Source organism: Nyctibius grandis, chromosome 20 (assembly GCF_013368605.1).
Source record: "Nyctibius grandis isolate bNycGra1 chromosome 20, bNycGra1.pri, whole genome shotgun sequence".
NCBI classification, from domain to species: Eukaryota; Metazoa; Chordata; class Aves; order Nyctibiiformes; family Nyctibiidae; genus Nyctibius; species Nyctibius grandis.
In genome coordinates this window covers 1,934,087-1,962,044 of record NC_090677.1, presented here as the reverse complement: position 1 = coordinate 1,962,044, position 27,958 = coordinate 1,934,087, and the positions used below count along the sequence as shown (strand labels likewise).

Below are 27,958 nucleotides of genomic sequence, written 5' to 3'. Positions count from 1 at the left end.
TTAAAAATAATTAGAAATTAAAATAATGAAAATTAGCCATGGGAAACCAAATGGATCTGAGCCATGTAACTGTTCCCTGAAGTTTGTTAAATAGATTTTCACTTTGCTCCCAAGGAGCCAGGCTCTTTATTTGTCTCTTTGCCTTGATCATATAATTGTAAAGCAAACGCAGTAGTTAGAGGAAACGGTGAGTTAATGACAGAAACAAAAATGCTTTTCTGGCAGCTTTTTAGGAGAGCCTTCATAGCTTATTGTTTTATTTACCAAGTTTTATTTGCCTGACGCCTACTGCCTTTTCTCCAAGGTGCCTGGCGGGAGGGCACTGCTACAGCATGATTACATTTACCAGTGCTGCTGCTTAACCATAAACACATCATGAAAACTGTAGGTAGGGAAGCTCGTTTATGTAATCCCTTTCACAAGCAAATAAAGGTAGGTTTCAGAAATGCTGAAGTTGCATTTTTGTGCTGTTCCTGCTGTGGAAGGCTGTTCCAGGATCTACTTTCTCTGCCAGTCCAAAAAAAAAACAAGTTAAGGCTGGAAATGTGCTTTTTAAATTTGTGGGCAGCGTGCAGGCATTTCTGCTTTGTGCTCATCGTGTTCTTTGTCACTCGTGTTTTCTACTTGATATTTCCCCAAGTGGGTTTCTATAGAGCTATCATATTCCTACATTAAACAATTCAAGCGCCTCTCATCTTTATGGGATGGACTCTCCATCCTCCTGATGATGGAAATTACCTTTCTGTGCCCCTGGCTCAGTCTAAAGAGGTTCTTTTTCATGTATCCAGGATTTCCTACCAGCTCTGGTTGGTGCCTGGTGATGCAACACAGTGCTTGAGCTTAGTGAGGGCTTATTGCTGCTGCTGCTTGTTGATTGTATTTTGCAAGTAAAAAAAGGTACCACCCATGTATTACAACATGTAACTTGTCTTTAAGGTTTTTAATCAAAATTACTGTCTCCCTTTGAATTGGAAGCTTGTGTAAAACTACAATTTTAAATTTATCTGTTCATTGTATGGTGATGAATGTGAAACTAAATGAGGCGCTGTGGCATTATTAGGTTGAATCTTTGAGAAGGGGAGGGAGGGAGGGAGAGGTGACAGGCATTTTAAAAAGCAATCTGATATTTGGCTAGTACTGCCATGGTTGAAATTATATGAAATAATCTGTTAGCTCTTATCTTTGCAATAAAACTACACGTTTCTTCAGAAATTTTTTATTGGTGCCATGAGGATAATCCACAGTGAGATTTCTACTACACATCCTGTTTATTTTTTTTCCTCCCGTAGCTATAGAAATAGTTCTGGCTATTGCTGCAATCTCTTCTTTTCATTGAAATTTATCTCATGATAAATTTTATTGCTTCACCTGCTCACACATGCAATAAATCCTCTGCCAATCGCTGTACTTAATGGTATAGTCTGCCTTTTCTCTGAGACCCTCTATATCCAGATTTCAATGCTGAACATGGATTTTAAACATACCAAGTAACTGCTTTGATTATAATTCTGTGAATCCTGGTATGTGTGATGGAAAACCAATCCTGCGAAAAGGCTGCTAACATGTGGTTGACTTGTAATTTGGATAATTTGCTTTTTGAAGAACAGAACTAGAGGTTGGACTGATTTGGGTGAACTGTTCATTGAGACACCCAGCAAGGAGAAAACATCGTCATGGGAACGTAGGTGATGGGGAAGAAGCCTGTTCAGTTGTCAAGAAAAGAATTATTATTCTTTTGGTAAATGATATGCAATTTTTAGATTTAAAAATTGTGCTTGTGTTGGATTTCTTGTTGGTTGCGTGTGCGGTGATAGCTGTTCAGTGGTGGATAGCAGGACCCTTCACGAAAACAAAGTCTCCGTAAAAGTTTGTATCGGTGAGCTTCGTTGCCCTAACAAAGAGTTTGTTGAAGGGTCATTCAGTTAGCTGAATCCTGAGCTTCCAGAAAATTGTAACACATGTCTCTGGAAAAGGTGAGAGTTGTTTCTGCCGTGGTCCTGTTGTTTTTATAGCGTCCAGTGAAAAAAATAGCAGGAAAAAAAATAAATCCTTGTTTCGTGTAGAGATGCAACCATTACTTATCTTCCCACATGATATGCTCGTAGGAAAGTACAGTGAAGTGGAAGGCGTAGTTTTGCAGATGATGTGTTTGCTCTGTTAGTGCCTTCGAAACAAAAAGCTTTAAAATTATCAACAGAAAATATTAAAGTTTTCTGTATCAAGCTGGACCATAGAAGAAGAAAAAGAATAAGTGCTGAGAATTTGTTCATTAAACAACTTCTAGACTGCTTAGGATAGCAAACTAAGTGAGTCTGTGGAACTCCACAAGTAGTATCACTGATGTAAGGGAGGACAGTGAGCGGGTGCCCACACGAGCTCTCTGTGTTTTACCTTCAGAGCAAGGTTTGCCTCTTTGTCTTTTTCTTTTTTTAAAAAAAAGTCATTCTAGTGTGACTGTTATCATTAGTATTAATCCAGGTGCTGTTCAGGTTGTTCATAACTATTAACAGCCTCGAGGAACGCCACACTATCAATCCTTGCCCTCGGGGTTTAGAAGTTCGGTCCTGCAGTTGAACTCATCAGCTGAATAGCAAAGCTGGTGGTAGAGGGAATTAGGGTGCCACGGAGCTGTGCTTTAGAGGCTTCACCTCCACGGAGCGCTGAACAAACGCTTCACTGTTTTGATCTTCCTTCGCAGGTCTTGTCTGTGCTGGGGTAATTATAGTCTGTAATTGGCTGCAGCGCAGTTCTTTTGAAGTCACTGAATGTGTAATTTTTACCATAAGCTGGGAAATAGCATCTCACCTCAGCTTGCTCTCGTGTTTAATTTACAGATGATTTTCTGTTGGGATTTTTGTGTAAAGTGTGTAGACTTCTCAAAAATAAATACAGTTTTACTCCAGCATTTCTTTCCTTGGCTACAAACCAATTAGAAGCTGTCATTTCTTAGAGGTGGGGTGTAGCCATCCACGCAGCGGGGGCTGCGACAGGAGGATCAGAGGAGCGTCTAAGTGTCTTTAAAAATGTGGGCTGCAATCTACTCTCCAGTTCTCCGTGGTGAAGTGGGAAGGAGAATGGTTGTCCCTTAATTAATTAAGATTAATTATGCTTCTTAATTAACCTTGATTTCTATGTGCTTTAAAGAGGTAATATTTTTCTTGTGTTTAATATAAAACCAAGTTGTTCACAAGCCAGTCATCACATGTATACATGTTTTGATACGGCTTAAGACTACCCCTATGCGTTTGCTAGCTCTGCATGTACTGCTTTATGTCTCTGAACCTCTCTTTTGAGTAAACCAACAAAATCTTACTTATTTTCTTTCGTTATTCTGCTCTGCTTCCATTGATGGCACTAACTTTTGACTCCAGACTGGCAATATGAGGGTAAGATGGCAAAATGTAACTTCCTGAACATTGCTCGTCTGTTTTTGGTTTTTCTTTTCCTTAGACCACTATTAAAATTCTGTTTGCTCTCTTTAATTAGAGCCTTTTGTTGCAATTAAATTCAAATTATGTTTGTTTCTGTTGTGAAGCTTTAATTATGATTTATTATACCTTTTAATCATTCCCCTGTTATTTCTTTGGGTTAAATTACCATTATTATCTCTGTCCTGAAGAACAACTGCTACACTGAGATCCCTGGTGGTGTCTCTAGAGCAAGACACGAGCAGATCTATAGTGTAGCCATCAAACTGTGTTGTGGTGGTACGTGATGACGATTTGGGGTGTGGAATTGGGCTTCATGACATGGAAAGGAAGGCTCACAGAAGAGACAACAGAACAAACCATATTAAGTTTTTGCTGTTTAAGTGTTTGTTTTAAATATGGATCAGCACCTGAGATGTTAAATCCTTTGTCATTGTATTCTCCTTTGCTTAATAAAGTTTATCTGAGTAAGGGATGAGAAAACAGCTCAGATTTTGATCCGCAGTGAGTGTAACTTCGCTAACAGTTGTAGCTCATGCCTACATCATATTTAAGTAAATATTTGTCTTCAGAATGCCGAATATGCTGACTTGTTTTAAAAAAACAGTAACAAAACCCCCTGGTCCTGCTTCTGGAATCAGAAATAACTTCTCTTTTCATCTTTATAGATTGCAAATTGGCCAGAACAGGTCCGCCAGCCACAATAGTTCCTATTGATGAAGAAAGTCGCAACGGTGAGTGCACCTTGGTTTGCTGCGCCTCATTTCTTCCTGAAAATTATACGGTTTGACTTTGGTCTTTGACTCTAGGTAGCTCTTGTGAATACACATTTAGTATTAACAAGTATTTAGACCACAATTATTTATAATACAACAATAGTTTAGCTCCTTTGTTGCTAATATACCAGCTTACTTTTTACCACATGACTTCTTATCTCAGTAGGATGTTACCGGAGGACAAAGTTCTGGTCAGTCTTTGCTTTTGGTTTTGGTGTGGTTGGGTAAAGCTGGAACCTTCTTTCTCTGAAGCTTGATAGGACTGTTAACATTGCTGTCTTCTGGGTTTTATATGCAGCTTTTAGAAGGTTGCTTGTTGTTTTGCTCCAAGTATAATAACATGAGTTTATGGACACCTGAAATGGCAGAACTTGCTTGCATTTAGTCATGGAAACTTCAAAAGAAAATGAATGTGTGTTTTTTTAATTCTCCTGTCAAATCATACAGTTCTCAACTTGTTGATCTGCAGTCTTAGCATTGCATTTATGCAGTATGCTGTAATGTGATGAAGTGCTTTACCCCGTTAGAGTCAACGCTTTGTACAAGGTGCTGCTCCTCCTGATATTAAGTTACTACTCTTTCCTCATCTTTATTTTGTGATTTTTTTTTTTTTTTTAAACTATTAAGCTAGGCACAGTTGTGTGCTGCATGTGGGTATGATTTATCATACATGGGTGCATGAAATGGTGAACAAAGTCCAGGTGATGCTGGTGGAACCTCTCTGCTGTTATCCTTAGGGGAACTGCTTGGTGTTGGAGTTGCTCAAGGTCAGACAGATAAGGATGGGAAGGTTTTACTGGTAAGAGAACCAGCACCAGAGTGCTGAAGAACTCTGTCAGTACTGGAGTGGCTTTTAAAAACAGGCTGTTTTTTTCCTCCTCTGCTTGTTGTTCTTGCAGTCATGTCTGCTGAAGCTAAAAAATGATGATTGGTCTCAGCAAACTGAAATTCCCCTGGTAATCACGTCCACATGCTGAACAAAACTCTTTTTTTTTCTTGTTTGTTTTGTTTTTTGTGACGCAGCCTGAGTGCCATAAAAGTAACTTATACAGTGCAATATTAAGTAGAAAGCTGTATCATGTTTATATCATGCTTATATGAAGTGAAAAAAAGTCTTTTTTTTTTTTCTTTCAGAGTGTTTAAATGGAGTGTGATCACAACATCCATGATAGGTCTTACTCTTTAATAGCAGAACTTCTGTGTGTAATATTAATCTACTATCATTAAAATAGTTTGGTATATGTGGTACCTCAATAGTTCAAGCATCCAGAATCAATGCTGTGGTATTTTTATCTTTATTCAGTGTATGTACTATAGAAGGAGTCTTTGGGTTTGATGCTCGTGAAATAATTGTATCTGTGGCACCTTGGGAAGGCGTCAAGTATTCTTGATTTATGCACAGGTAATGCTGACGTGTTTTATAGCACCATATTCTTATGTGCTTGCAGCACTGGAGTTCCTTGTGTGGTGGGATGAGAACAGCAGTCGAAACTAAGGTTAGATGCTGACCATAGAGTCATTTGAAATGTAAACAAAAATTTAGAGAAATAAAAAGCTTGCAGCTCTCTAATTGAATGGCATAATAAACTTTATTCCTCAGCTCTTTAATGCTTGATTCAGTGTTGGCTAATAACTAAAAAGTTAAACTTTCTGTTCAAACGTAACTGGTCCTGCAAGAAAGAAGGTTAAATTGGTTATGGTGGGGAGAGGTGTGAATTTCCTACAAGCTTTGCATGTGTCTGGAGTGATTTCATTTATCTATTTTGCTGTGAATTCTTATGAACCATTAACTCCCCATTAAAGAAGTCAAATTGGAAGTAGAAACTTCAATTCACGTTGTAGTTAGTGGAAGCGACACACCTCAGCTGTAAGTCACAGTATGTATTAAGTAAATGGATCTCCTGGGAAGCCAGCTCTTGAGTTGAAACGTCCTTAAACCTTTCGCTGTCTTTGTTGCAGTGGTAAGTTGTATCCTGCCCACAACCACGGGTGACTGAAATTAATTAAAGGTGAAATCTCAGCACAGTGTAGAGGCTCGGCGGTTGAGTTGATTCTACTACTCATGTACTTTGTATTAAATAATTGTTTTTCCATGAGTCTTGCTGAAACTTAATGGAGATATTTTAAAATAGAAAAATAATCACAGCAAAGGATGCAGAGCAGCTACCAGCAGATGTTTTCCAGCTCTGCTTGTGCACCCTTCCAGATGTCTTCAGGTTCAAGGCACATGCTTTAGCTTGCTGGAGTCGAATTTGGATTCATGTGATGATGGGTATTGCTGCAACTGAATGTGTGTGAGAGTACACACCTGTGCACGATGTGCACACACACAGAGATATATTGGGGAATTAGAAGACTAACTGGTCAGATAATGCTTTGTTACTTGGATGCTTCCTGCATGCAACTGCATTCATCTATTTTTTGGCCTCTTTTTGTGGTTACATTCCCATGCTTACTTAAGATATTGATAAGTGGTGCCTGGCTATGCCATCAGTGTTGCAAAATATTAATACATTCCTGTTAGTTATGCTCTTGTAATAGGCTGATGTTTTGGTTCTAGGCAAGCCACTGTTGTGTCCTGATGGGTACGCTTCCATTTGTGTGACGCTTTTTGGCTGCCGTATCAGTGAGTGCTCTACAGCACTGCCCTTGGCCGATTTCCTTACGTATTTTACTCCACAGCTACAGCTTGAAACAGCTTGTGAAAGCAGCAGGCTGGGAGCTGATTTATCACCAGTAGTGCCTCGCTTAGATTTACAGAGTGATCCCTGATACATTCAGTAGAAATGGTCTGGTGACCAGAGCTCGTCTTGTGTAGCCTGTCACCCTTCCCATGCATTAGAAGGTGAATCCTTATAAATGATAAGGGGTTATAAATAAGTCAAAACAGCTCTGCCACCAAAAAACCTTTGTAAAAATTTTGAGAAGGCAACAAACAGAAGATGTAAAGGGTAATAAGGAAGGTCAGCTGAAGCAGTGTGTTGTGATAAGAAAATGTTTTAATACCAGTTTTTGGTACTTTGGGATTTTGGGTATGAGGATGGGGCACTGCTGTGTTACAGAGCGTGCAGTCTGGAAGTAAAAATCATGGATATCGATGCCAGGATCAGTGAGGTGAGTGTATTTACTGTGTGTGTGAATTCACTAGAGTAGTTTATCAACAATGATGTCAAATCCTTTGGCATTCAGTCTCAAAATCGGCAGTACGTAGTTGTTACAAGTGATAGTGAAGCTGCAGTGATAGATACTTGGATGATACACAGATTATATGTCATACAACATCCAGTGACCAAACAAACTTTGCATTGGAATTGCCAATAGATGCAGAGACACAATCTGCCTGTTTTTGTTCTAATAGATACAAATATGTCTCTAGATCGCTTGAAGTATGAAATCTAATCAGGTTATTTTAATTCCTTGCACTGCAGCTTTCAAAGGTCTGTTGTTGATGTCGGACTGTCATTTCCAAGGTTTTAGAGTGAAGGTCTCAAAACAGTAACCGAGTGGACACCTCTGTGTGATGTTTCATTTCATCCAGGGCACATATGCCTCAAGTTCTGGCAACTGAATAAACAGAAACTCCTGCTCTTCTGAAGTATATCTTTAGTTCCACTGTGTTGCCTCTCAGCATACTGAGATCAGTCATTTCTAACTCACAAAAAGCCTGGAGAATGGCAGATCTCAGGGAATAAAAATATTTGACAAAATAACTTCCTTGTTTTCATAGTCAGACACACCGTGACCATGTCTGACCTTTAGAGATCTCCTTGAGAGATCAGCAAAGATGTTAGGATTCGACAGTCTCCCACCACTGGATTAATATATCTTTATATCAAGTAATTTAGGTACAATAGTACGTTAGATTATAGTTGTGTTCCAGTGAAGGATCCTAGAAGGGGTGAACTTTACATTTCTTAAGGTAAAAATGATTTATTTTTCATTTTTCCTTCGTTTAACTCAATGGGTGATAGTACTTGAGATTGTATTAACGGCAGAATTTAATTGTTCTAGATGTACGGGGGTTTTTTATAGGCAGGGAGTTACTTTCACCCATGGATTTTTTTTCCATTACTGAATTTGAGACTTGGCTTTAACTTGTTTTAAAGACTGAACGAATGAGATATATTCATACTTCAGCCTTTTTCATTGCAGCTGCACCCCAAGTTTTTGGGGGCCTTCATGTAGAGCTGCCTGTGCTTTTCCCCTTAAGATGAAATACTGAAATGCTAAAAGGCTTTGAGTCTTTAAAAACGGTTTTTAATGGAAACTAGACTGCTGGAAAATGACTTGTAAAAGAGGGGAAATTGTGATCTACTAGATAGGACTGATTAAAATAGAATTTGGAACAATATGCAGGTTGGGGCGAGGAGCAAGCAGGCTGCAGCGTTGCAGGCTTCTTGGCAGGAGGGTGGGTGACCTCACGTACAACGGGGATGCGCGGACAGAATAGCTGTGCCTCTGTCACCGGCTGCTTCGTGTTTGCCTTGATGTGTTTTGTTTGAGGATAGCTACAAAGTTAGTAGAATATGGGCAAGTACTATTCAAATTTTAACAGACGCTTGTTTTGGGTATAGCTTATATACTTAGCTAACAGCCAGTGTGCTGGCCAGGGGCTGACACAGAAATCAGTGCGATTCTACAAGATCTACCCTCATGTGAAGAGTAAGAACTGGTGCCTTGGTAATGCATTCATAACAAAAACTCTGTAGTTATGAACATTTTGTTTGTGTTCTTGCCTGTCCTCGGTAAATCAAGTAAATGTTCTGCTTTTGATTTTATTTTTGTTGGTTTTGTTTCTCCCCCCTGCCCTTACAATGGTACAAAGTGCTAATGAATAATGGAACCGTCTCCACAAATTACGTGATCTCTCTCTCCTCTCCGTACATAAATCTCTGTAATCCTCATTGGGGATGTTTGGTATTTATGCAAACACAAGGAAGTGCAGGAATGAGCTTTCATGGCTGTAGGAGGGTTTGGTATTATTTTGATATCTTTTCATCTTCCTGCTATCTTGGCAGCAATCTTTTGTCAGCCTGACTTCCTGGGGAGACAGAGGATGTGTGATCACTGCAAATCCCCATCAATGACTCCCTGCAGGAGGGGATTAAATGTGAAACAGGACACAAATATGCAGGAACCCAGGCTGTGGTTTTTTTCCTGGTACTATTGAAGGAATTTATTTTCAGTTTAATTGTATGTAATGCTGGAAGAATGGACCTGATTACTAAGGCACATTAACAATGTCACTGCAAATTTCCGTGCCATGCCAAACCATTTTAACTTTTTTTTCAGAGCCAGTTGACAGGGATTGAAGAAAAATGTCTCTAGAGGCACAAAATCTGTAGCTGCTCTTCTGAGACAGGCTTAAGTGTACTAATACATTTCCTATGGACTGTGTGTGATGGCTTCCGAACAGCCATTGCTTAATAAAATTTTCAGTGACTACCGGTGTGGGCTGGAATTGAGCTAATGAGCCTTAAAGATTAAGGGTCCTGCATGGATCCATCTCATCCATCTCCTGCATGGATCATATGCTCATTCCAGTCTGGCTGACTTAACACCTTTTGGCTAAGGGGAAAAATGGATTTAGTAAAATACCATTTTCTTATTTGGAAAGTTGCTGTGGTTGAACACAGGTGTATTGAGAACAGCATTGCAAAGAGTTGGGGCTCTGTGGTCTCTTCATACTCTTCCCTTCTCTGTCAGAAGGATGAATTAACGACTTGAAGCATTCTTCAGCATCTTAGTTTCTTCAAGTCTATCTTTCCTACAGAAATAATGTCTCTGACATTATTGCTGTTTTGAAATCCCTTTATCTGAGAATTTTTTTGGTTTTGCAGTTGAATTTTGAACGTGCCACCAAGGCTGTATAATTGTTTTAAAAATCCTGTTTAATGTTTTTTTTTAAACATTCAAAAGTCTACTTCAAGTCCACTCAAGGTGTTTGGGTTATTGAAACCCAGTGTGTTTTTTCAACAGATACTCAGATTTAATTGTGAGAAGTGTTGTGCTGTTTCCCAAGAGTTGCTGAGTTCTAATTAGCAGAACTAAAATCTGCAGCAAATAGCCTTGGCGTTTGGCCCTGTAAAGCTTTATCAGGGAGAGCCGGCTGAGATGAGGTACGTCAAACACGTGAAGGAGTTGCAACTTGCTGGTTGATCCCATAACTCTCTTTACATGTGTATGGTTAATGCACAAACCAAGGTAAGTCAGAACACTGCTCAGTACAATTTTGCATAGTCATGTAAGTCTTAATTAAAAGCTCACCTTTGTTTTATATACTGACAAGGAAAACAGTGCATCTCAAGCTTCTGCTTTCCCCTTTTTGTTAGGAAAAGCAGCAGTGGGAAGGAAGGGAGGTGACACCCATCTCATGGCAGTGTAGCACGCTGTCCCAGAGACGTCGCCGGTGGAAGGAAGCAGTCTAAGCCTGGTGAAATAGCTGTTTGCATGAAAGGCAGAAGGTTTCCACGTGGAGCATGCAGGTTCACGTGTCTGTAGGCCTGTTAAGTCTTTATGTCATGCATAAGGCTCGCTCCTTTGGTTGCACTGTCTGCAGTAGCTCTCTGTTTACCTGGGATGAGATAAGTCAGTTGACACTCAGTGAGGGGGAAAAAAAGGTTATAAATAAGATGAGCTGAAGACAGCCTTGTGTACTTGGCACCTCAACGAGACTTAAAGCTGTTCTGTGGGGATTAACAGGACTAAAATAGGGCAACGCTTTAAACCTTAGCTCTGGGTTTCTTGCTGCAGGAGGGAGGACTTGATTTTCTTTTAAGCTGTAGAGATGCTGGCATGTTGCATGGAGGTGTTAGAATTTATAAAGTTAAATATTCTTGTAAGTTATAGTTTCCTCTTTATCAGCCTCTCTAGTTTTAAAACAACATATTTTCACCTGTTACTTCCTGTTGTTCAAAAATCAGCTTTGTGTAGCATTATGAAAGAAAAGTAATCTTAGTTTTACTATTTCAAGTGATTTTGAGAAAAAAGGTCTCTCAAATCTTGGGCTGTTTGTGTAGTTGTGGAAAGGCAAAAGAAACCAAGCCATAATGTGCTGTAGATTTGTATTGGTTTTTCTTGGTTTCCCCTTAGGAGTAGTTTGCAGGCTCTTTGCATTTAACTTTCACAGGGTGCACTATTTCTTTTGTAGCAGTTAACAACTACATTTCTATAATGGGCAAAGATCAAATTATTAGCTTATATGTTATTATTATTCCTGTGAAATGTTTACAGGGAGAAACTGCTTCAGTCGATTTCCAGTCTAAGTTGTGCAATTGTCTATGTGCCCATGTGTCCACACATAGATTTTTTTTTTTTTTTTCCCCCCTCTCACATCTTTAGACAATCTTCCAGCTTCCTAAATTATTTGTGACTGTTTTTCACCAGCTGTGGAAAGTATTCCTTTACAAATACATCTTCACCAAACTGGAATCTGGTTTCTGTAGCAATGGAGGTGTGGTATGTTGGTTATATGTACAATAGAGTGTAAGTTAAGGTGTTACAGCCAATAAATAAATCTTTGAATGAAATATTATCTTGCTGTACAAGGGAAAGAGTAAGTTCAATCAACTTTGCTTTTAAACCAGCAACTTCTCTTCAACTGTAAAACTGATTGCTCTTATTGTACAGATATTACTGCTTTCTTAGGTCCCACATGTACATCTGAGTGCTTAAATAAGTCTAGATCCTTGTTGGTGGAGGACTGCAGCTCAGTCTAGTGCTATCTGTTAGCTACTGATGCAATCTACGTGGTGAATATGGTTGTAGCATTGAGCAGGAGTAGCCTTTTGCTGGATTTGTGTGCGCTGATGCTGTTCTGTGGTCATTAATGCTGGGTGTGTGCAACATTAGATTAGCCAGCAAAGACAAATCTGACCTGGATCAGGCCCAGGCACTTAATAATATTTTGTCAAATTAGGGCACGCAATATGGAGTTTATTCTGGCTTTATGGTTTGATATAGGAAGAAAGGTGATACGTTAGATCTAATATCTGCCAGATTAAGTAACTTCTCTCAGAAATTGTTACCCTTTCAGAGTGTTTTGGACAAGTATTAGCAAGAGGAGTGGATTTGTATTGATTTGTGTATGCCACGTGGCTGCACAGTGCTAGGGCTGCTACTAAGGGCTGAAGACTGAATTTACCACGTTGCAGAGTGCTGTATAGTTCAACCCCGTCTTCCCACACCCAGACTGATTTGGGAGCCCAGCTTTTCCCTATTGAGGCTTCTCTGAGTCATCCAGATGAACAGCTGTTGCATGGACTGTTCAAGGTTGAGTCTAGATGAGGTTCTGAAGATACGGTCAGATCCTGAGACCACTGGAAAAGAAAGCCCACAGCTTGGTGTTCACAGCCCTGGCAAGTACTCACTCTAGGTCTGGGTTATTCAGGGCATTCCTGTGCCATTTAGGAGTGTGTTGGTTAGACTTGGAGAAAGGGGCTAGGTTGGGCTGTAGAAATCCCCTGGGAACAGTGTACAATCCAGGAAAGTTCAAGCAATAGCATCAGAAAGGGACTTACTGACTACTGCTGTGCTCCTTGGCGTTGAGGTGGGAAGCGCACAGCAAGTGCAGAAGTATCCAGAGAGACCCAGTTGTAGCTGACTTGGTTCATTCTCCTGGCAGAACTTTTTCTCACTCTCGAGGATTTTCTGAATGCTCTGGTCCAAGTACTGTCCTCAAATTGCTCCATAATGGAGGAAAATTGGCTAATATGCCCCAGCTTAATAATGTACTTTTAGACTATTCCTTTTTTCTGTCATGACTTGCATACTTGGTTGCCAGAAACAGAAATTCCCTTCTTGTGTATTCAGAGATACAGCCAATTAAGACTAAGGCTTATTTGGTCTTAATCACCTGTCCCAAAAATCATTACCAAATGCAACAATAGGAGTGTTATCAGAGCATAACAAATTTATATTTCAGGAAAGGATAAATTGCCTGGAAGAGTGTAGCTGCTGTTCTTGTCAGCTAGGAAGGCTTGGAGTTGAGCAGATAAAGGGTAAGTGTAAGACTTAGAAGTTAGAAAATTCTCTTGTGCTCAGCTCATAAATGTCTTCAACAAGATGGAACATGGAATTTTTTTTTTTTTGTATCTTGTATTTGTGTTTTTCCTCCTGTTCTTCCTGTTAGCAGCTTGGCTCGTACATGTTGGTGCTCGACTCGCTGTCTTAAGTTGCTTAAATCAAAAAGTCAACTGGTTCAAGAAAGTGTCACTACTTAGCTGAAAATTTGATTTAGTTTATAAATTCATGAGATGGTAAAAGAGGCATAAATTTATGGAAATCATTTTTGTTTCATTCAAGCCTGTTTGTTCATTTCTATTCTGAACTTAACACATTCTTAGGGTTGTAGTGTTAATGATTTCATTGAGAAGTCATGGATCAGTTTGTGTCTAATGCTATTTTTATACCACAGATCTAAATTCACGCTCGCGTATTTTTCATGGAGGACAAATGTGTACAGGCTGAAGAAGCTATAAAACGGATGAGCTTATTATTCCACTTGTATTCCTGAGCACAGACATCAGCAATGGCCAGTATTTAAGCAGAGCTTTTGTTGAAGATCTCTACAATTTTCCTCTTTCAGTAGTTTTTTTTAATTATGTCTTTCAAGAAAAAAAGTGCCAAAAAGCAGGAGATAATTTGGGGTGGAAGTAGGGGAGAAAAGAAGTAGGCCTTTTAGAAATGGATTAATTTATTCTTAAGGATAGAAAATACAGTTAGTAAGTGTTAGAGTTGGAATTATTTAAAATGGTTTTGTGCTGTCAGCTGTCTAGAAAAATAGCTAACCAATTGGTTAACCAGTAATAGCTAATACCAATTGGTGCTCTCGGGGGGAGGTGGAATACATGTCCTTAGATTACCTTCAGGGATGAGAGGTTCTTCCCCTTATTTTCATCATTAACTGTCTCATCTACCTCTGTAGGTTCTTAGGACTTGTATGGAGTCGTCAAATCTATTTTGTTTTCCATTGCGTTGTCTGTGCACACGTTCAGGTGTTGTATCTTGGCTCAAGTTGTACCTGCAGAAATCACTGTGTGCTGCCCAACTTACCACTGTCTCACAGGATCACAGAATGGTTGGGGTTGGAAGGGACCTCTGGAGATCATCCACTCCAACCCCCTGCCAAAGCAGGGTCACCCAGAGCACGTTGCACAGGGTCGTGTCCAGGCAGTTTTGAATATCTCCAGAGAAGGAGACTCCCCACCCTCCCTGGGCAGCCTGTGCCAGGGCTCTGGTACCCTCACAGTAAAGGAGTTTTTCCTCATATTCAGATGGAACTTCCCATGTTTCAGTTTGTGCCCGTTGCCCCTTGTCCTGTCACTGGGCATCACTGAGAAGAGTCTGGTCCCCTCCTCTTGACACCTGCCCCTAAGGTATTTGTAAGTGTTGATAAGATCCCCTCTCAGTCTTCTCTTCTCCAAGCTGAACAGCCCCAGCTCCCTCAGCCTCTCCTGATAAGAGAGATGCTCCAGTCCTCTGACCACCTCCATACCCCTCCACTGGACTCTCTCCAGCAGTTCCTTGTCTTTCTTGAACTGGGGGGCCCAGAACTGTACACAGTTACTCCAGGTGTGGCCTCACTAGGGCAGTGTAGAGGGAGAGGAGAACCTCCTTCGACCTGCTGGCCACACTCTTCTTCCTAATGCACCCCAGGGCACCATTGGCCTTCCTGGCCCCGAAGGCACATAATTGGCTCATGGGGAACTTGGTGTCCACCAGAACACCCAGGTCCTTCTCTGCAGAGCTGCTTTCCAGGAGGTCAACCCCCAGCCTGTACTGGTGCATGGGATTATTACTCCCTAAATGCAGGACCCAGCACTTGCCTTTGTTGAACTTCATGAGGTTCCTCTCCAGCCTGTCCAGGTCTCGCTGAATGGCAGCACGGCCTGCTGGGGTATCGGCCACCCCTCCCAGTTTGGTGTCACCAGCAAACTTGCTCAGTGTACACTCAGTCCCTTCGTCCAGGTCATTGATGAATAAGTTAAACAGGACTGGACCCAGTGCTGACCCCTGGGGAACACCAGTAGCCACAGGCCTCCAACTAGACTCTGCACCGCTGACCACAACCCTCTGAGCTCTGCCATTCAGCCGGTTCTCGATCCACCTCACTGTGCACTCATCCAACCCCCACTGCCTGAGCTTTCCTCTGAGGGTGTTATGGGAGACAGTGTCAAAAGCCTTGCTGAAGGCAAGGTAGACAACATCCACTGCTCTCCCCTCACCTACCCAGCTGGCCATGTCCTCATAGAAGGCCATCAGATTAGTCAAGCATTTCCCCTTGGTGAATCCATGCTGACTACTCCTGATAACCTTCTTTTCCTCCACATGCTTAAAGATGGCATCCAGAATGAGCTGTTCCAGCACCTCTCCAGGGATGGAGGTGAGGCTGACTGGCCTGTAGTTGCATGGGTCCTCCTTCTTGCCCTTTTTGAAGACTGGAGTGACATTGGCTTTCCTCTAGTCCTCAGGCACCTCTCCTGTTCTCCGTGACCTTTCAAAGATGATGGAGGGTGGCTTAGCACTGCAAGCTATTGAGTTTTGTTCACTAAATATTGAATTACTGTAGGAGTAATTACCAGGTCAGGCAAGACCACAGATATTCCCTAGTATTGATGTTTAAAATGGCAAAAATTGGGAATATAACTCCATTTTGTGGTAGGTATAATTTTTGTGAATAATGATTATGCTCTATAATGCCGAGGCCTTTTCAAAATGTATTTGAGATTTACTTTTTACTTTTTTTTAGTGGAAATTCTCCTCAGAGTGATTTTAAATCTTCTGAACAGCTCATCTTTGACAGTTTGAGTATTCAGAATAAATTATTCAAATTATGATACTCAAGCCATTCATATTCCCAGGTTGTCAGTTTACCTTTGCATTCTTCAACAATTTCTTTATTTCATATAATTTTGAAACATTGAATGTCATTTTACTAGCAGTATTCTTTGACTGTCTTCTCCTTTGCAGTTCCAGTAAAGCAGTGCAAGAGTAGGAGTATTTAATATGTTTTAAGCCTGATTAAAATCAGTTTTCCTCCGGGGAGTGGGAGGAGACTGTTGAGCTCAATCTTCTGGTAGTAATTGCCAGAACTGTTATGTCGTGCTTTCTAAGTGCTTTGGTAGCGCTTTATTTTTGGAGTTACTGTTTATTAACTAACATGTTTGGAATGAATGGAGAATGGATTGAGAGCAGCCCTGAGGAGAAGGACTTGGGGGTGACGGGTGACAAGAAGCTCACCATGAGCCGGCAACGTGCGCTTGCAGCCCAGAAAGCCAACGGTGTCCTGGGCTGCATCCCCAGCAGCGTGGCCAGCAGGGCGAGGGAGGGGATTCTGCCCCTCTGCTCCGCTCTCGTGAGACCCCCTTGCAGTGCTGCGTCCAGCTCTGGGGGCACCAACAGAAGAAGGACACGGAGCTGTTGGAGCGAGTCCAGAGGAGGCCACAGAGATGATCAGAGGGCTGGAGCCCCTCTGCTCTGGAGACAGGCTGAGAGAGTTGGGGCTGTTCAGCCTGGAGAAGGAAAGGCTCCAGGGAGACCTTCTAGCACCTTCCAGTACCTGAAGGGGCTACAGGAAAGCTGGAGAGGGACTTTTTACAAGGGCATGGAGTGATAGGACGAGGGGGAACGGTTTTAAACTGAAAGAGGGGAGATTGAGATGAGATATGAGGAAGAAATTCTTTGCTGTGAGGGTGGTGAGACACTGGCCCAGGTTGCCCAGAGAAGCTGTGGCTGCCCCCTCCCTGGCAGTGTTCAAGGCCAGGTTGGATGGGGCTTGGAGCAACCTGGTCCAGTGGAAGGTGTCCCTGCCCGTGGCAGGGGGGTTGGAACTAGATGGTCTTTAAGGTCCCTTCCAACCCAAACCAGTCTGTGATTCTATGTTGTACCCACAGGAGGTTAACAGAGCGCGCTGTTTTTTTCTGTTCCTTGCAAGCAGAGAGGGGGCACTGGTGAACTTTGAAAGAAACTCGGTTAAAATCTCTGCTCATGGTGCGTTGAAAACACAAGCAGAATTTCTTTGCATGGCATTGTTTTGAATACTGAAGGATTTTCACAGAAAAATCCTTCTAGAAGTAGGAGTAGCATGTATGGGTCAGCCCAACAAGTTAGATTTATCTGCCTTATTTTCACCAAGTGATACTCCTTTTACTGGCATGGCTTAAAATTAATTCTTGCCAAGTTCTCTTTTTGTGGAACCTTTCCTCTTGTGGCAACATGATGTACATTTGGCATGCTGCTCATCTGGAAGAGAATCTCTTCCCTGGAGCACGTCACTGTCATTGTAATGGATATCTATTACTCTTACACCACCCACCACCAACTCAGCACTTCTTGTTTATATTCTCTGCTGCCTGTTCCTATGAGCAACTCTCTTACCCTGATGTGGGAATTGGTGGCATTTATGTGGATGCCAAGACAAACGAGTGGCAGAGCCAGGAATAGATTTAAGCATCTGGTGGCAAGGGGCAGTGGGAGAAATATTTCTGCCGAGTTCCGCGAAAGCATGAGACAGAGCCCAAAGCAGGAATCTTGGGTTCATAGGTAGGGGTGAGCCTGCCCCAGCCATCTTCTAGGAAAGATCAAACCTGGGTCTGTTCTGACTGTCCCAGCTGGCCCTGCCCTAGGCGGTGTGAGTATAGTGACTACCATGGGGATCTCACAGTCTTGAGAGCTCAGGTCCCCTCTTATGCCGCTGGCAAAGGTCTGCCACTGATGTCAGGGCGAATGGATCTTCTTGTGCCTTTTGGGGAACGGCCTTTTATGTGTATTTGGTGTCAAATGGTAGGGTTCCTACCCTGCAGCTCAGAATCCGTTCCCGTCTTCATTGAGCTCCTTTGAGCTCTGTATTGGGCAGGCGCTCTTGTTCCTAAAAGCCCTGGCTCTGCTGATTCCTGCTTGAGCTGTCCCACAACCATCTGTTCTTACCCACTCAGGCTCTGTTGAGCTGGACCGACTCAGCTCACACAAAATTCACCTCTTGTTCAACTCAGTCCTGTGTGTGGTAATAGAGTGTTACTCATTTCTGTATACTTTTGAATTGCAATATTAATGACTAATCCCATCCAAAAAGGGTCATTAGCCATTGGAAGGGGCCGCCCAGGGAGGTGGTGGAGTCACCACCTCTGGAGGTGTTTAAGAAAAGACTGGACATGGCACTTAGTGCCCTGGTCTAGTTGACAGGGTGGTGTCAGGGCAATGGTTGGACTCGATGATCCCAGAGGGCTCTTCCAGCCTCATTGATTCTGTAACGTAAAGCCTAAGTTGATTTTTTTCTATCCATGTGAACTAAGGTGAACTGGCAAGAAATACTTTCACTCTGATGGAAGGGTTCACTTGATGGAGTTGGAATGATCCACGTGCTCAAATTCTGCTGGTGGCTTGGGACGTGCCATTGATTGCACGTACTGAAGAGAGATGATGGCTAGAGGAGACCCTTGAGAGTGAGGTCTGTTCTGAAGGTAGGGGTTTGCTCATCGATGGGGTCCTCTGTTCTGTTTCACGTCATGGCTGTTGGTGATGCTCCTGGTTTACTACATGCCATTAAGTAGCTTGTTAGGTGTAGTAAAAGTGTGTGTTTGTATCAGTGAGCAGTGTGGTGGGGCTGAGCCGGGGTGACCCCAACGCTGGTGGGGCAGTGTCCCCGCTGACCAGGACACAGTTGTAGGCACAGAGAGGTGATGGAGCAGCTCTGGGTCCATGTGGGGAGTCCAGTCAGGAGCAGCGGAGGATGGGGCTGGAGATGAGTACACTTCTGGCATAGAAACACAGAGCACGAGTCTGTGGTGGGACACGTTGCCGTACCGTTGTACGAATGGTGAATAATCTGTGATGCTTTGAATTGAAGTGACTACTGGTTGGGGGGTGTAATTCTGTATTGCACCCACTTGGACCATGACTGTGCTGAAGTTGTCATCTTCCTTTCAGGGTCTTGATAAGAAGAAATGAGCTCTAGGATTAAGTCTTAGTAAGTTCCTGTCAGCCTGTAAAGAAGTTTACAACACGTGTTGGTGCTGTAACATTTTTGTATGTACAGGTCTTCAGTCTTCAAGGTTGTTAGATAGCCAATTGTGAGTACTATTTACAGCTAGACTAGCAGTATTTGTGTGGAAAGAGAGTAATTTAGTAAAATGTCTGGTTTACCAATTTTTAAGTTTATTTATTTTTTTGTGAATACAGCTTTTGTATCTGAGGGTTTGTTTTTTGTTTTTTTTAAATAGCCATCATAGTTTAATTAGCACTGCTCATAATTTTTTACATGTATTTTTATGCTAAGCTCACTTCCCCACCTACCCCAGGTAACTTATTTGAATGAGAAAATGATCTGGTTCTTTCAGGGCTGTAGTAAAAATTCTCTTTAATCTACGAAAATACTATTTTGGTTGCATATAATAAGTTTCTTAAAATATTAATTTGAACAGTTGGTTTTAGATCTTGTTCCCGTGGTAGTAAAGACAGATAAGATACTCAGTGACTTTTAAACTATTTTACTATCTCTTATTTTTAGGAGTCCTTACGATACGCCTTCAAAGAGTACAGTGAGTTTTCCTCTGGTTTTATGCATGTTTTATTATTGCGGAGCCTGATACCAGGAAATCCCATCTGCAGCGTAGGTTTGGAAGCAACGTTGCCGCACGCGAAACACTGTTCAGACCAGGAAGCTGCTGCTGAAAGCCAGTGTGATGGGATCCCACACTGGCCTCTTTCTTTCTCTGCTGCGTGAAAAGAATTCCCCACCTTACCTTGTTGGAAAGTGAAGTGTTTTATTAAAATGCACAAAACTAATCTTTTAATTGTCTGTAGGGCTTAATGTTAGAGTGCTTCCAGGCCTGCTCCTCTCGCTTCTCCTGAGGAGCCCCAGTTTACATGGTTGCTTCTTGCCACCTGCCCTGTGGAAAGCTCAGCGTGTTCAGTTGCTCTTAGCGAGGTGGGCATAGTCCTCTCTGCTTGCTATCCAAACAGCTTGGCATGCTGTAGAGGACAGTGTCCAGGTAGAGGTACCCTCCCTGCTTCACCCTTTAGCACAACAGAATATACAGAATCTATAGAAAATCCAGTAAAGGGGAAATTGAGGCATTGTGTCTCCTTCAGGAGGTGCCTGAGGACCTTTGGAAGTCTGTACCCCACAACAAAGTTCCCATTATTTTCCGAGAGGCTTTCTATAAGCGAGGCATGCTTTTGGGAATTTGCCTGCTTCTGAGGAAACCTCAATGAAATTTTCATTTAAATTGATGATCCGACCCCAATATTTTTTCACACCTGAATGAGAAGGTATGGCTTTGCATCATTCATTCTTCACCATGTGCCTGAAGGGGCTACTGGTAGCACGAAACTGGACCGGGTGAGTAATGAGCTGTTCTCAATGTTGTCATAAGCATTAATACCTTAAAAAAACTAAAAGTGGGCTGGGGGAAGGAGGAAAAAAAAAAGCCTTGTCAATGGTCGTGCCCCAGCTTCCTTTAATTACATTTATTTTGCTTTGATCTTGAAAAGCCAGATAACTGTACAGCAACTCAGGGTATATTTTTCTCCCTCATATTCCCTGTATTTTTAAGCAGGTTGCTCTGAAAACATCAGTAATTTTAGCTTCATTCCAACTTTGAAGCGCTGATAAGAATAACACTTAAGTTATTGCTTGTTTTGAACAGCCGAGTGCTTGTAACGGTAAAATAATTCAAGAAATGATGGATTTCAAAGCTTCGCTTGGCTCTAACATAAATTACATTTGTTGCTTTATTTTGTTGCATAGTCTCATGTGAAAACTCCTTGTATCCTTTTAGATTTTCAAAGTCATGTTAATCAAGCCAAATGTTATCCTCCACAGCTCGGATATGTTTTTCTCCTTTGTTCACTTACCATTTTTCATCATTACTGTGGTATATTCTACATTTTATCCCACTGACAAAAGTGTTTAGGAAAGTACAGCCCAGTTGAAATAAATCATCAAGTCTCAGCCTTCTGGATATCCGCCTCTAATTTACACCATTAACACATTCCTAGTGGTAATTTTCTTCCTCTGATGAGCCCGTCCTTTCTTCTGGAGCTGTTTTGAGGAGCAGTGGTCAACCATATGGTCTGAAGGGGCAAGAGTTTTTGATGAATTATGTGCTGAGGGAGTAAGGCTGCTGGCAGCTGCTAACTCTGAAATGCCTTTATGCTGTTTTTCATCATGGACCTGCGTTATTTTAAGTTATTGATTCACTGCCCCTCGATACAGAGCTCTTTTGCGTGTAAACCAGGTGTTTTCCTGCTCTTTGTGGTACCGCCGTGGCTGCAGTACCGACTGCGTTCAGAATAAAAATGGTGCCAAACTTTTACAGAGTCTGACGCTGGTAGGGCATAATTTTTTTTTCTTTGCGTAATTATTTTATGCCAAGTTCTAAATCAGCCCAAATGTATATTACTCCTTTTCAGAAGAATAATTATACGTGACTGCTGCCAGGCGTTAAGGTTTATTTTTCAGGGTGTTTTATGAGAGCAATGAAAAAATCTGGCAAAATATTGCTGCTGAAATGCACTACTGAGCATTTGTATTGGGCCTATTATTTTGTCACTGTCACAACAAGGTGAAGTTTAAAAGAGCAATTCTGTGATAAACTATCTTCCGCACAAGGAATTAGTCGTTTTTGAAAAGGGCATCCCTGAGGAAACCAGCAGCTGAGAGAACCACCTAACTTTTCAAGCATGTCTGGGTGTTTTGATAGGTTTTTATTGTTCTTTTTTCCTTTTTTTTTTTTCTTACTGGTGCTCTTACCCTTCCCATGCAGCTCCCCACCCTCTGCTTTACGCATTCAAGGCTCCCCATAGTTCCACACCGTGCTGGCAAACACGTCCCCCTGAGATGTAGGTCCCGTGCTGGTCCCTCCCTCTCTGTTTAGTTCTGGTAGAGAATCCTCATCACTTCGGTTCCTCCCTCCTTGTTGCGTTTTCACCTGTTTGCTCACTCTTGTGTCTCTTCCTTTTAAAAGCAAAAATCTTATTAGATCCCTTTGGGGATCCTTTTGTGAATTATGCTTTCTCTCTGCAATTAGCTGTTGAATGCCCTCATTTCTTGTTAAGTTCTGGAGCTTGTAGGTTGCTCCCTATATCTGTCTGTCAAAGGTCACTTTTTATCAGTTTCTGTTTCCAGAATTAACTCTGCTTTACCCCACAGACCCAAGAGCCCTGGGGAATTCAGTTCTGGCTTTGCCTCCATCTCTTCTTTATTCAGTTTACCAGAGAGAGTTATTCAGCCCTTGCTTTGATTCCCTTTCTGCATTCTCTTGATGTAGTTCTCTGGGTTGTTTTTTTCTTTTTTTTCCCCTCTAATTATTCTGTGGTATAATTCTATTGCTTTGTAGTGATAAAAATTTCAAAGAAGAAATTCAAAGGTGAAATTTGCCTTTCTTATATCGCTGTGCTCTTCTTTATAATTTTGCGCTCTGCTTCAGAGGTGCTACTTGTGGGTGTTAAAACAGGAGCAATTAGAGAAGTGCAACTGAAGTCGTGTGTCTATGAAACACCCATCCTTTGGTGGGCTGGGTACAGGTGAGTGTCATGCAGGTGGCAATTCTTTTGAAGCTCAGGATTGCTGTTCTGTACTAAATATGCATGCAGATTTCTACAAAAAGTAAATATAGTTTATTAATTTTAAAATACAGGTAAGAAAAAATGTGGACAGGTACTAGGGTTCTGGTTTCTCTTTGCATTCCACAACTTTTCCTACTTAAAATTTTTTTCTTTATGGATGTGTTGCCTTCAGGCTATGAAAAATGCTGGTAATGAGTCTCTAACTGGTACAAGCCGAGGCTGTTCACCAGCTCTGTAGGTTTTCTGAGAAATGTCTTGATTTATGGAGCCAAAATATTTGTGTGTGTATGATGATCACAGAATCACAGAATGTCAGGGATTGGAAGGGACCTCGAAAGATCATCTAGTCCAATCCCCCTGCCAGGGCAGGATTGCCTAGACCATATCACACAGGAACGCGTCCAGGCGGGTTTTGAATGTCTCCAGAGAAGGAGACTCCACACCCTCTCTGGGCAGCCTGTGCCAGTGTTCGGTCACCCTCACCGTAAAGAAGTTTTTCCTCATATTTATGTGGAACCTCCTGTGTTCCAGCTTGCACCCGTTGCCCCTTGTCCTGTCAAGGGATGTCACTGAGAAGAGCCTGGCTCCATCCTCATGACACTTGCCCTTTACATACTTATAAACATTAATGAGGTCACCCCTCAGTCTCCTCTTCTCCAAGCTAAAGAGACCCAGCTCCCTCTGAGCAGTCTCTTAGAAATGTCAGGGAATTTCAGTAACAGCCACCGTGTTGGACAATGAGTTTTCCAGGTAATCCAATAAATTACCGAGTGCGGTTATTCTTAAATCACTTTGAACATGAATGCTGTTTTCTCATTTAAAGCATAGTGGAGTGTGGCTCATTATTAAAGGCAATTCCGATTGACTGCAAGGCTTGCAGTTGCAAGTGGTGGTTAACAGAGGTGAGATGGCACTTTTAGCCCTAACTCAAAAGCTTTTTCTATAAGGTTTTATTCAAGTTCTTATTTATTCATTTGATGCTGCTCAGAAAAGCTTTGGAGAATTAGTCAAGAACCTGAGCCCTCTATATGCATATTTTTCTAAATATTTAGTTGTTGCTATATTAATACAGGACATTCCCACGAGATTCAGAATGATGTGTGCTGTAGGTATCTGGGATCTGCAGCCTCCAGGCAAAAATCATTATGAATTCAGGAGGTTTTGTCTTATTTGAACTGGATGGTAAACTACAATATCAATAGGGAGGGGAGAAAGCAGAGTTCGGTGTCTGGGATCACAGTGGAGGAGCGCTGGTATTTGAAAGGGTTCGGGATTATGGATGTCAGTATAGCTCTTCAACTGAATTTATATTCATAGGTCAGTATTTAATCTCTCTGGGGTTTAATATTTTTTTTCCGGTGTAAATAATGCTATTTTAGGAAATAATACTTTATTTTTTCAACTTATGATGCTAAAAATTAGCCAGCTAGGTAAATGAGGTTCTTGAAAAACACTTGGTATGTAGATGGGAGATGGAGAAAGGGGTCAATCAAAAAAGAAGGCTTTGATGGAGACATCAGAAAGTGAGAGCTGTCAAAATGTAGTTGACTCGGACATCAAAATATATATTAAAAAGAAAAAGATGTTTCAGCAAAGAGAAGAAAAAGTATAAGTGAAGTGGGATAGTGGTGCTTTAGGGAGAGAGTAAAGGTTAAAGATGAGCTTAGATGTCGCCTCAAACCTTAATACGCACATTGGGTTGTCGTTAAGGAGGACTGTGCTGAAATTGAGGGCAAGGGCAGGCCGGCTGCTGACAGGTACGAAGCGATGGAGGTGACTGCAGTCAGGCTGGATGAAAATCAGTGAGCTGGCTGTCCTCGGAGCAGGAGGAGCAGGAAGGAAAGCAATTTGTGTCCCACAGGAGTGAGAGAGCTGATGCGTGAAGTCACGGCTGAGACGATGAGGATTTTAATAAATCTTTCAAGCTTGGCAGTAATATATGATTGGAAAATATATTGGCATATGTATTGACTGAGCAATAACAAATATAACGTACTGTTTTAAGGAACAGAAATTATTCAGGACTTGATTTCAGTAGTACGTGAGAAAAAGTGCAAGCATGCCAGTAAATACAGTCTAGGTAAAACAAATATTACCGCTCTGTACCAGATGTGACAACCGTTTATGACTTTCTAGAACAGAAATTATGGTTAAAAAGTCAGGTTATGTGCACAATGGTGGACGAGCAAGAAAATTGTTGCAGAATCAAGAGCCACCACTGTTTAAGGGCGGAGGATCGGACAGCGATTTGTCAGAGATCTGGTTTGGGGCCAGTCGTTTTTAGTGGTGCCATCCATGGCAGTAAAACCCCACACATCTGGTCTGTTCTGCTGCTTAGTGTGAGACCCAATTTCATCTGGTGTTTTCTGTAAGAAACCTGAATTTATTGGTTGAAAGAGCATCTAGTTTGCATCACCTACACGTGGGGGAATGTGGCAGATGCCAGTTCACTCTCCTGCTACTTTGCAACGTAGGATATCAAACAGCTTTATTGATAAGATATACTCGTAAGTGTCAGAACGTATCCTTTTTTGATCTTTTAATATATAATTCTAATTCCAACCCTGGTGGCTGGAAATCATCTGACTGCCACAGCTTTTAGGTAAGCCTCGATCCTCCCCATCAGGCCTCTACAACCCGGACTGCCTTGCTGCTGTCTTCAAGGTTGCTTTGCAGAAGAGATCAGCCCTTTATCTTGAGTGGGTACAAACTCCTTTAGTGAGCAGGTTCCTTCTTGTTAATGACGATGAAAGAAGTCTCCTCTGATTCCTGTGCAATCTCTGGAGTCTACAGGAGCGATTTTGTTTTGCCCCAACTCAAGTGTTTCTGTGAGGCAGGTGAACTTGCAGCACAGGGAACTCTTCCCTGGAGCTTACTGTTCAGCTTACTGTGGCGATCGTGAGTTGGGTCTGCTTGTCCACGTGGTGTCACGTTGTGCTACAGAAGAAGAGGCAGCCTTACCTCGGTGGGATTTATCCTCCTTACCTGGGCGAATGACGTCACGTAGGTTTCTGACTTGGTTCAGACCGTTGCCCATGGCTGGGATGTGAGTGGTGTCACCGTGGAGCCTGTTTCAGGTTTTCACAACGTAGCTTTACTTAACTCCAAATAGTTTGCTGTGCTCTGAGGTTTGAAAGCTGAAGCTTGCTTATCTCCAGAAGCATCTAATCACTGTATCCAGTCTGTTTTTTCTAAAGACAGTCAGTTATGCTGCTTATGTATTTCCCCACTGTATTGCATGGCAATGCCTTTGGTAGCTTTTGAATAGCTTGGACTGTTCAGTGTGAGGTATGCACTGATGTATGCATGTTCTCCATCTCTGGGTTTGGCTGAGGAGGTCGGCCAAGGAAAACAGGACTGGGCTTTGCTGGGTAAGCTGGGAAGGACAGGGGCCAGACCTCCTGCAGCTGCGTGTTGGGAACAAGAACCCTGACTCTGTTTCCAGATCTTTTAGCGAGTTGCTTGAGGTGAAATTTGAAATAGTCATCTTTCCGGGTTAGAATTGAATGAGTTTATTTGTTAACTGTATCTTATCTGATAGTAAGAAGTTGCCCACTGAAGGAAGAAAAAAAAATAGTGACCAAATGGTTGATGTTTGTGATGGGATGTTCTACGTGCTCATGTGCTCCCACCTGCACTTCTTTTCTGTGGGAAAGAAAAATAGTTTTGTGGTTTTGTTTTGTTTCCTAAATCAGATAAGTACAAGTCCATCTGTCAGCAGGTTTGGCTTTGCATACTTTAATAAAGGAATCTTCTGTTTGTGTTTTTTTTCCTTTTCCTATTTAGAACATATATTAAGACTGCTTTCACAATTTGAAGACTGTTTCTCAGTAGGACCTTCCACCCTCAATAGGATGTTAGTGCTCATATATCTAAAGCGAAGAGTCCTTGAAGCCATTAGCCTCTTGTCCTTGCCTTTGTCCATGAGGACTGCACTTTGCAATTAATTTTTCCCACTTGTCTTGTAAAAGCAAGGCCCTTGAGAAGGCCCTTGAAGAAGAAAATCTTCTGTCTTTCCCACAACATTTAACTAACGTTACATTGGATTTGTGCTGGACTATGAATGCAAAGACATCTGCGTTTTTCTGTAAAGCTGCCTGTGCAGCAAAAGCTGTCACATCTTGGGTGCGTTTTTTGCTTGGTAGCCACAGGCTGTGTGTTTTGGGAGGATTCCTCATACTGCTACGTTTGGCACGAGGTGCTTAGGGACGACTACCCCGGCTTATTAAAACCCTTTCAAGTACAGCTCAAGCAATATCATCAGCTCGTAATGTATTAACGTGTTCAATTTGCAAAGCTACCCTATGGAGTTCACTTCATGCTTTTATTAAGCATTAATGATCTTGCTGAAGTATCATGAAGCAACGTTGCTTTTGGAAGTGTAGTCCCTCAGTCAACAGGGGCTCTGAGATGCCCTTCCAGGCACTTAAGTAGTTTTTCAACCCTGAGATTAATTATCTTTAAGATGTGTTGTCAACACGTGTGTTTGACACCCCTGCCTCTCCCAAAGAATGCCCCTGCTTTTAAGCATCTGTGGCTGAGAGGAGCTGAGAGAGAAGGATGTGCTCCTCTTCTTCTGTAGTGTGGCTTGAAGGTGGGCCTGAGGAATACTGCTACAGTTATTTTTTAAATTAAAAAAAAGGCCCGATAACAGGGGACTGCAAAATGTATTTCCATAGGAGGAATGCATGTTTAAACAGTGCACCCAGTAACCGTCCTTACAGAGCTTTCAGTTTACTGAATCATAGAGTCACAGACTGGTTTGGGTTGGAAGGGACCTTAAAGATCATCTAGTTCCAACCCCCCTGCCACGGGCAGGGACACCTTCCACTAGACCAGGCTGCTCCAAGCCCCATCCAACCTGGCCTTGAACACTGCCAGGGAGGGGGCAGCCACAGCTTCTCTGGGCAACCTGGGCCAGGGTCTCGCCACCCTCACAGCAAAGAATTTCTTCCTCACATCTCATCTAAATCTCCCCTCTTTCAGTTTAAAACTGTTCCCCCTCATCCTGTCACTCCATGCCCTTGTAAAAAGTCCCTCTCCCGCTTTCCTGTAGCCCCTTCAGGTACTGGAAGGTGCTAGAAGGTCTCCCTGGCGCCTTCTCTTCTCCAGGCTGAACAGCCCCAGCTCTCTCAGCCTGTCTCCATAGCAGAGGGGCTCCAGCCCTCTGAGCATCTTCGTGGCCTC

The 27,958-nt window shown here is 42.1% G+C and overlaps 1 protein-coding gene across 4 annotated transcripts in view; it reads left to right on the top strand.

The window, feature by feature from the left end:
* The window catches only part of PCDH15 (protocadherin related 15), a 358,337-nt gene that overhangs the window by 28,296 nt on the left and 302,083 nt on the right, over positions 1-27,958 (top strand). For 3 of the 4 annotated variants that reach the window (XM_068416522.1, XM_068416519.1, XM_068416520.1), the window contains exon 2: positions 4,097-4,162. In XM_068416522.1, coding sequence (XP_068272623.1) covers positions 4,097-4,162 — 66 coding nt within the window. Of the gene's footprint in view, positions 1-3,371; positions 3,387-4,096; positions 4,163-27,958 lie in introns of all 4 variants that reach the window. The other variant, XM_068416521.1, reaches the window with a different exon arrangement.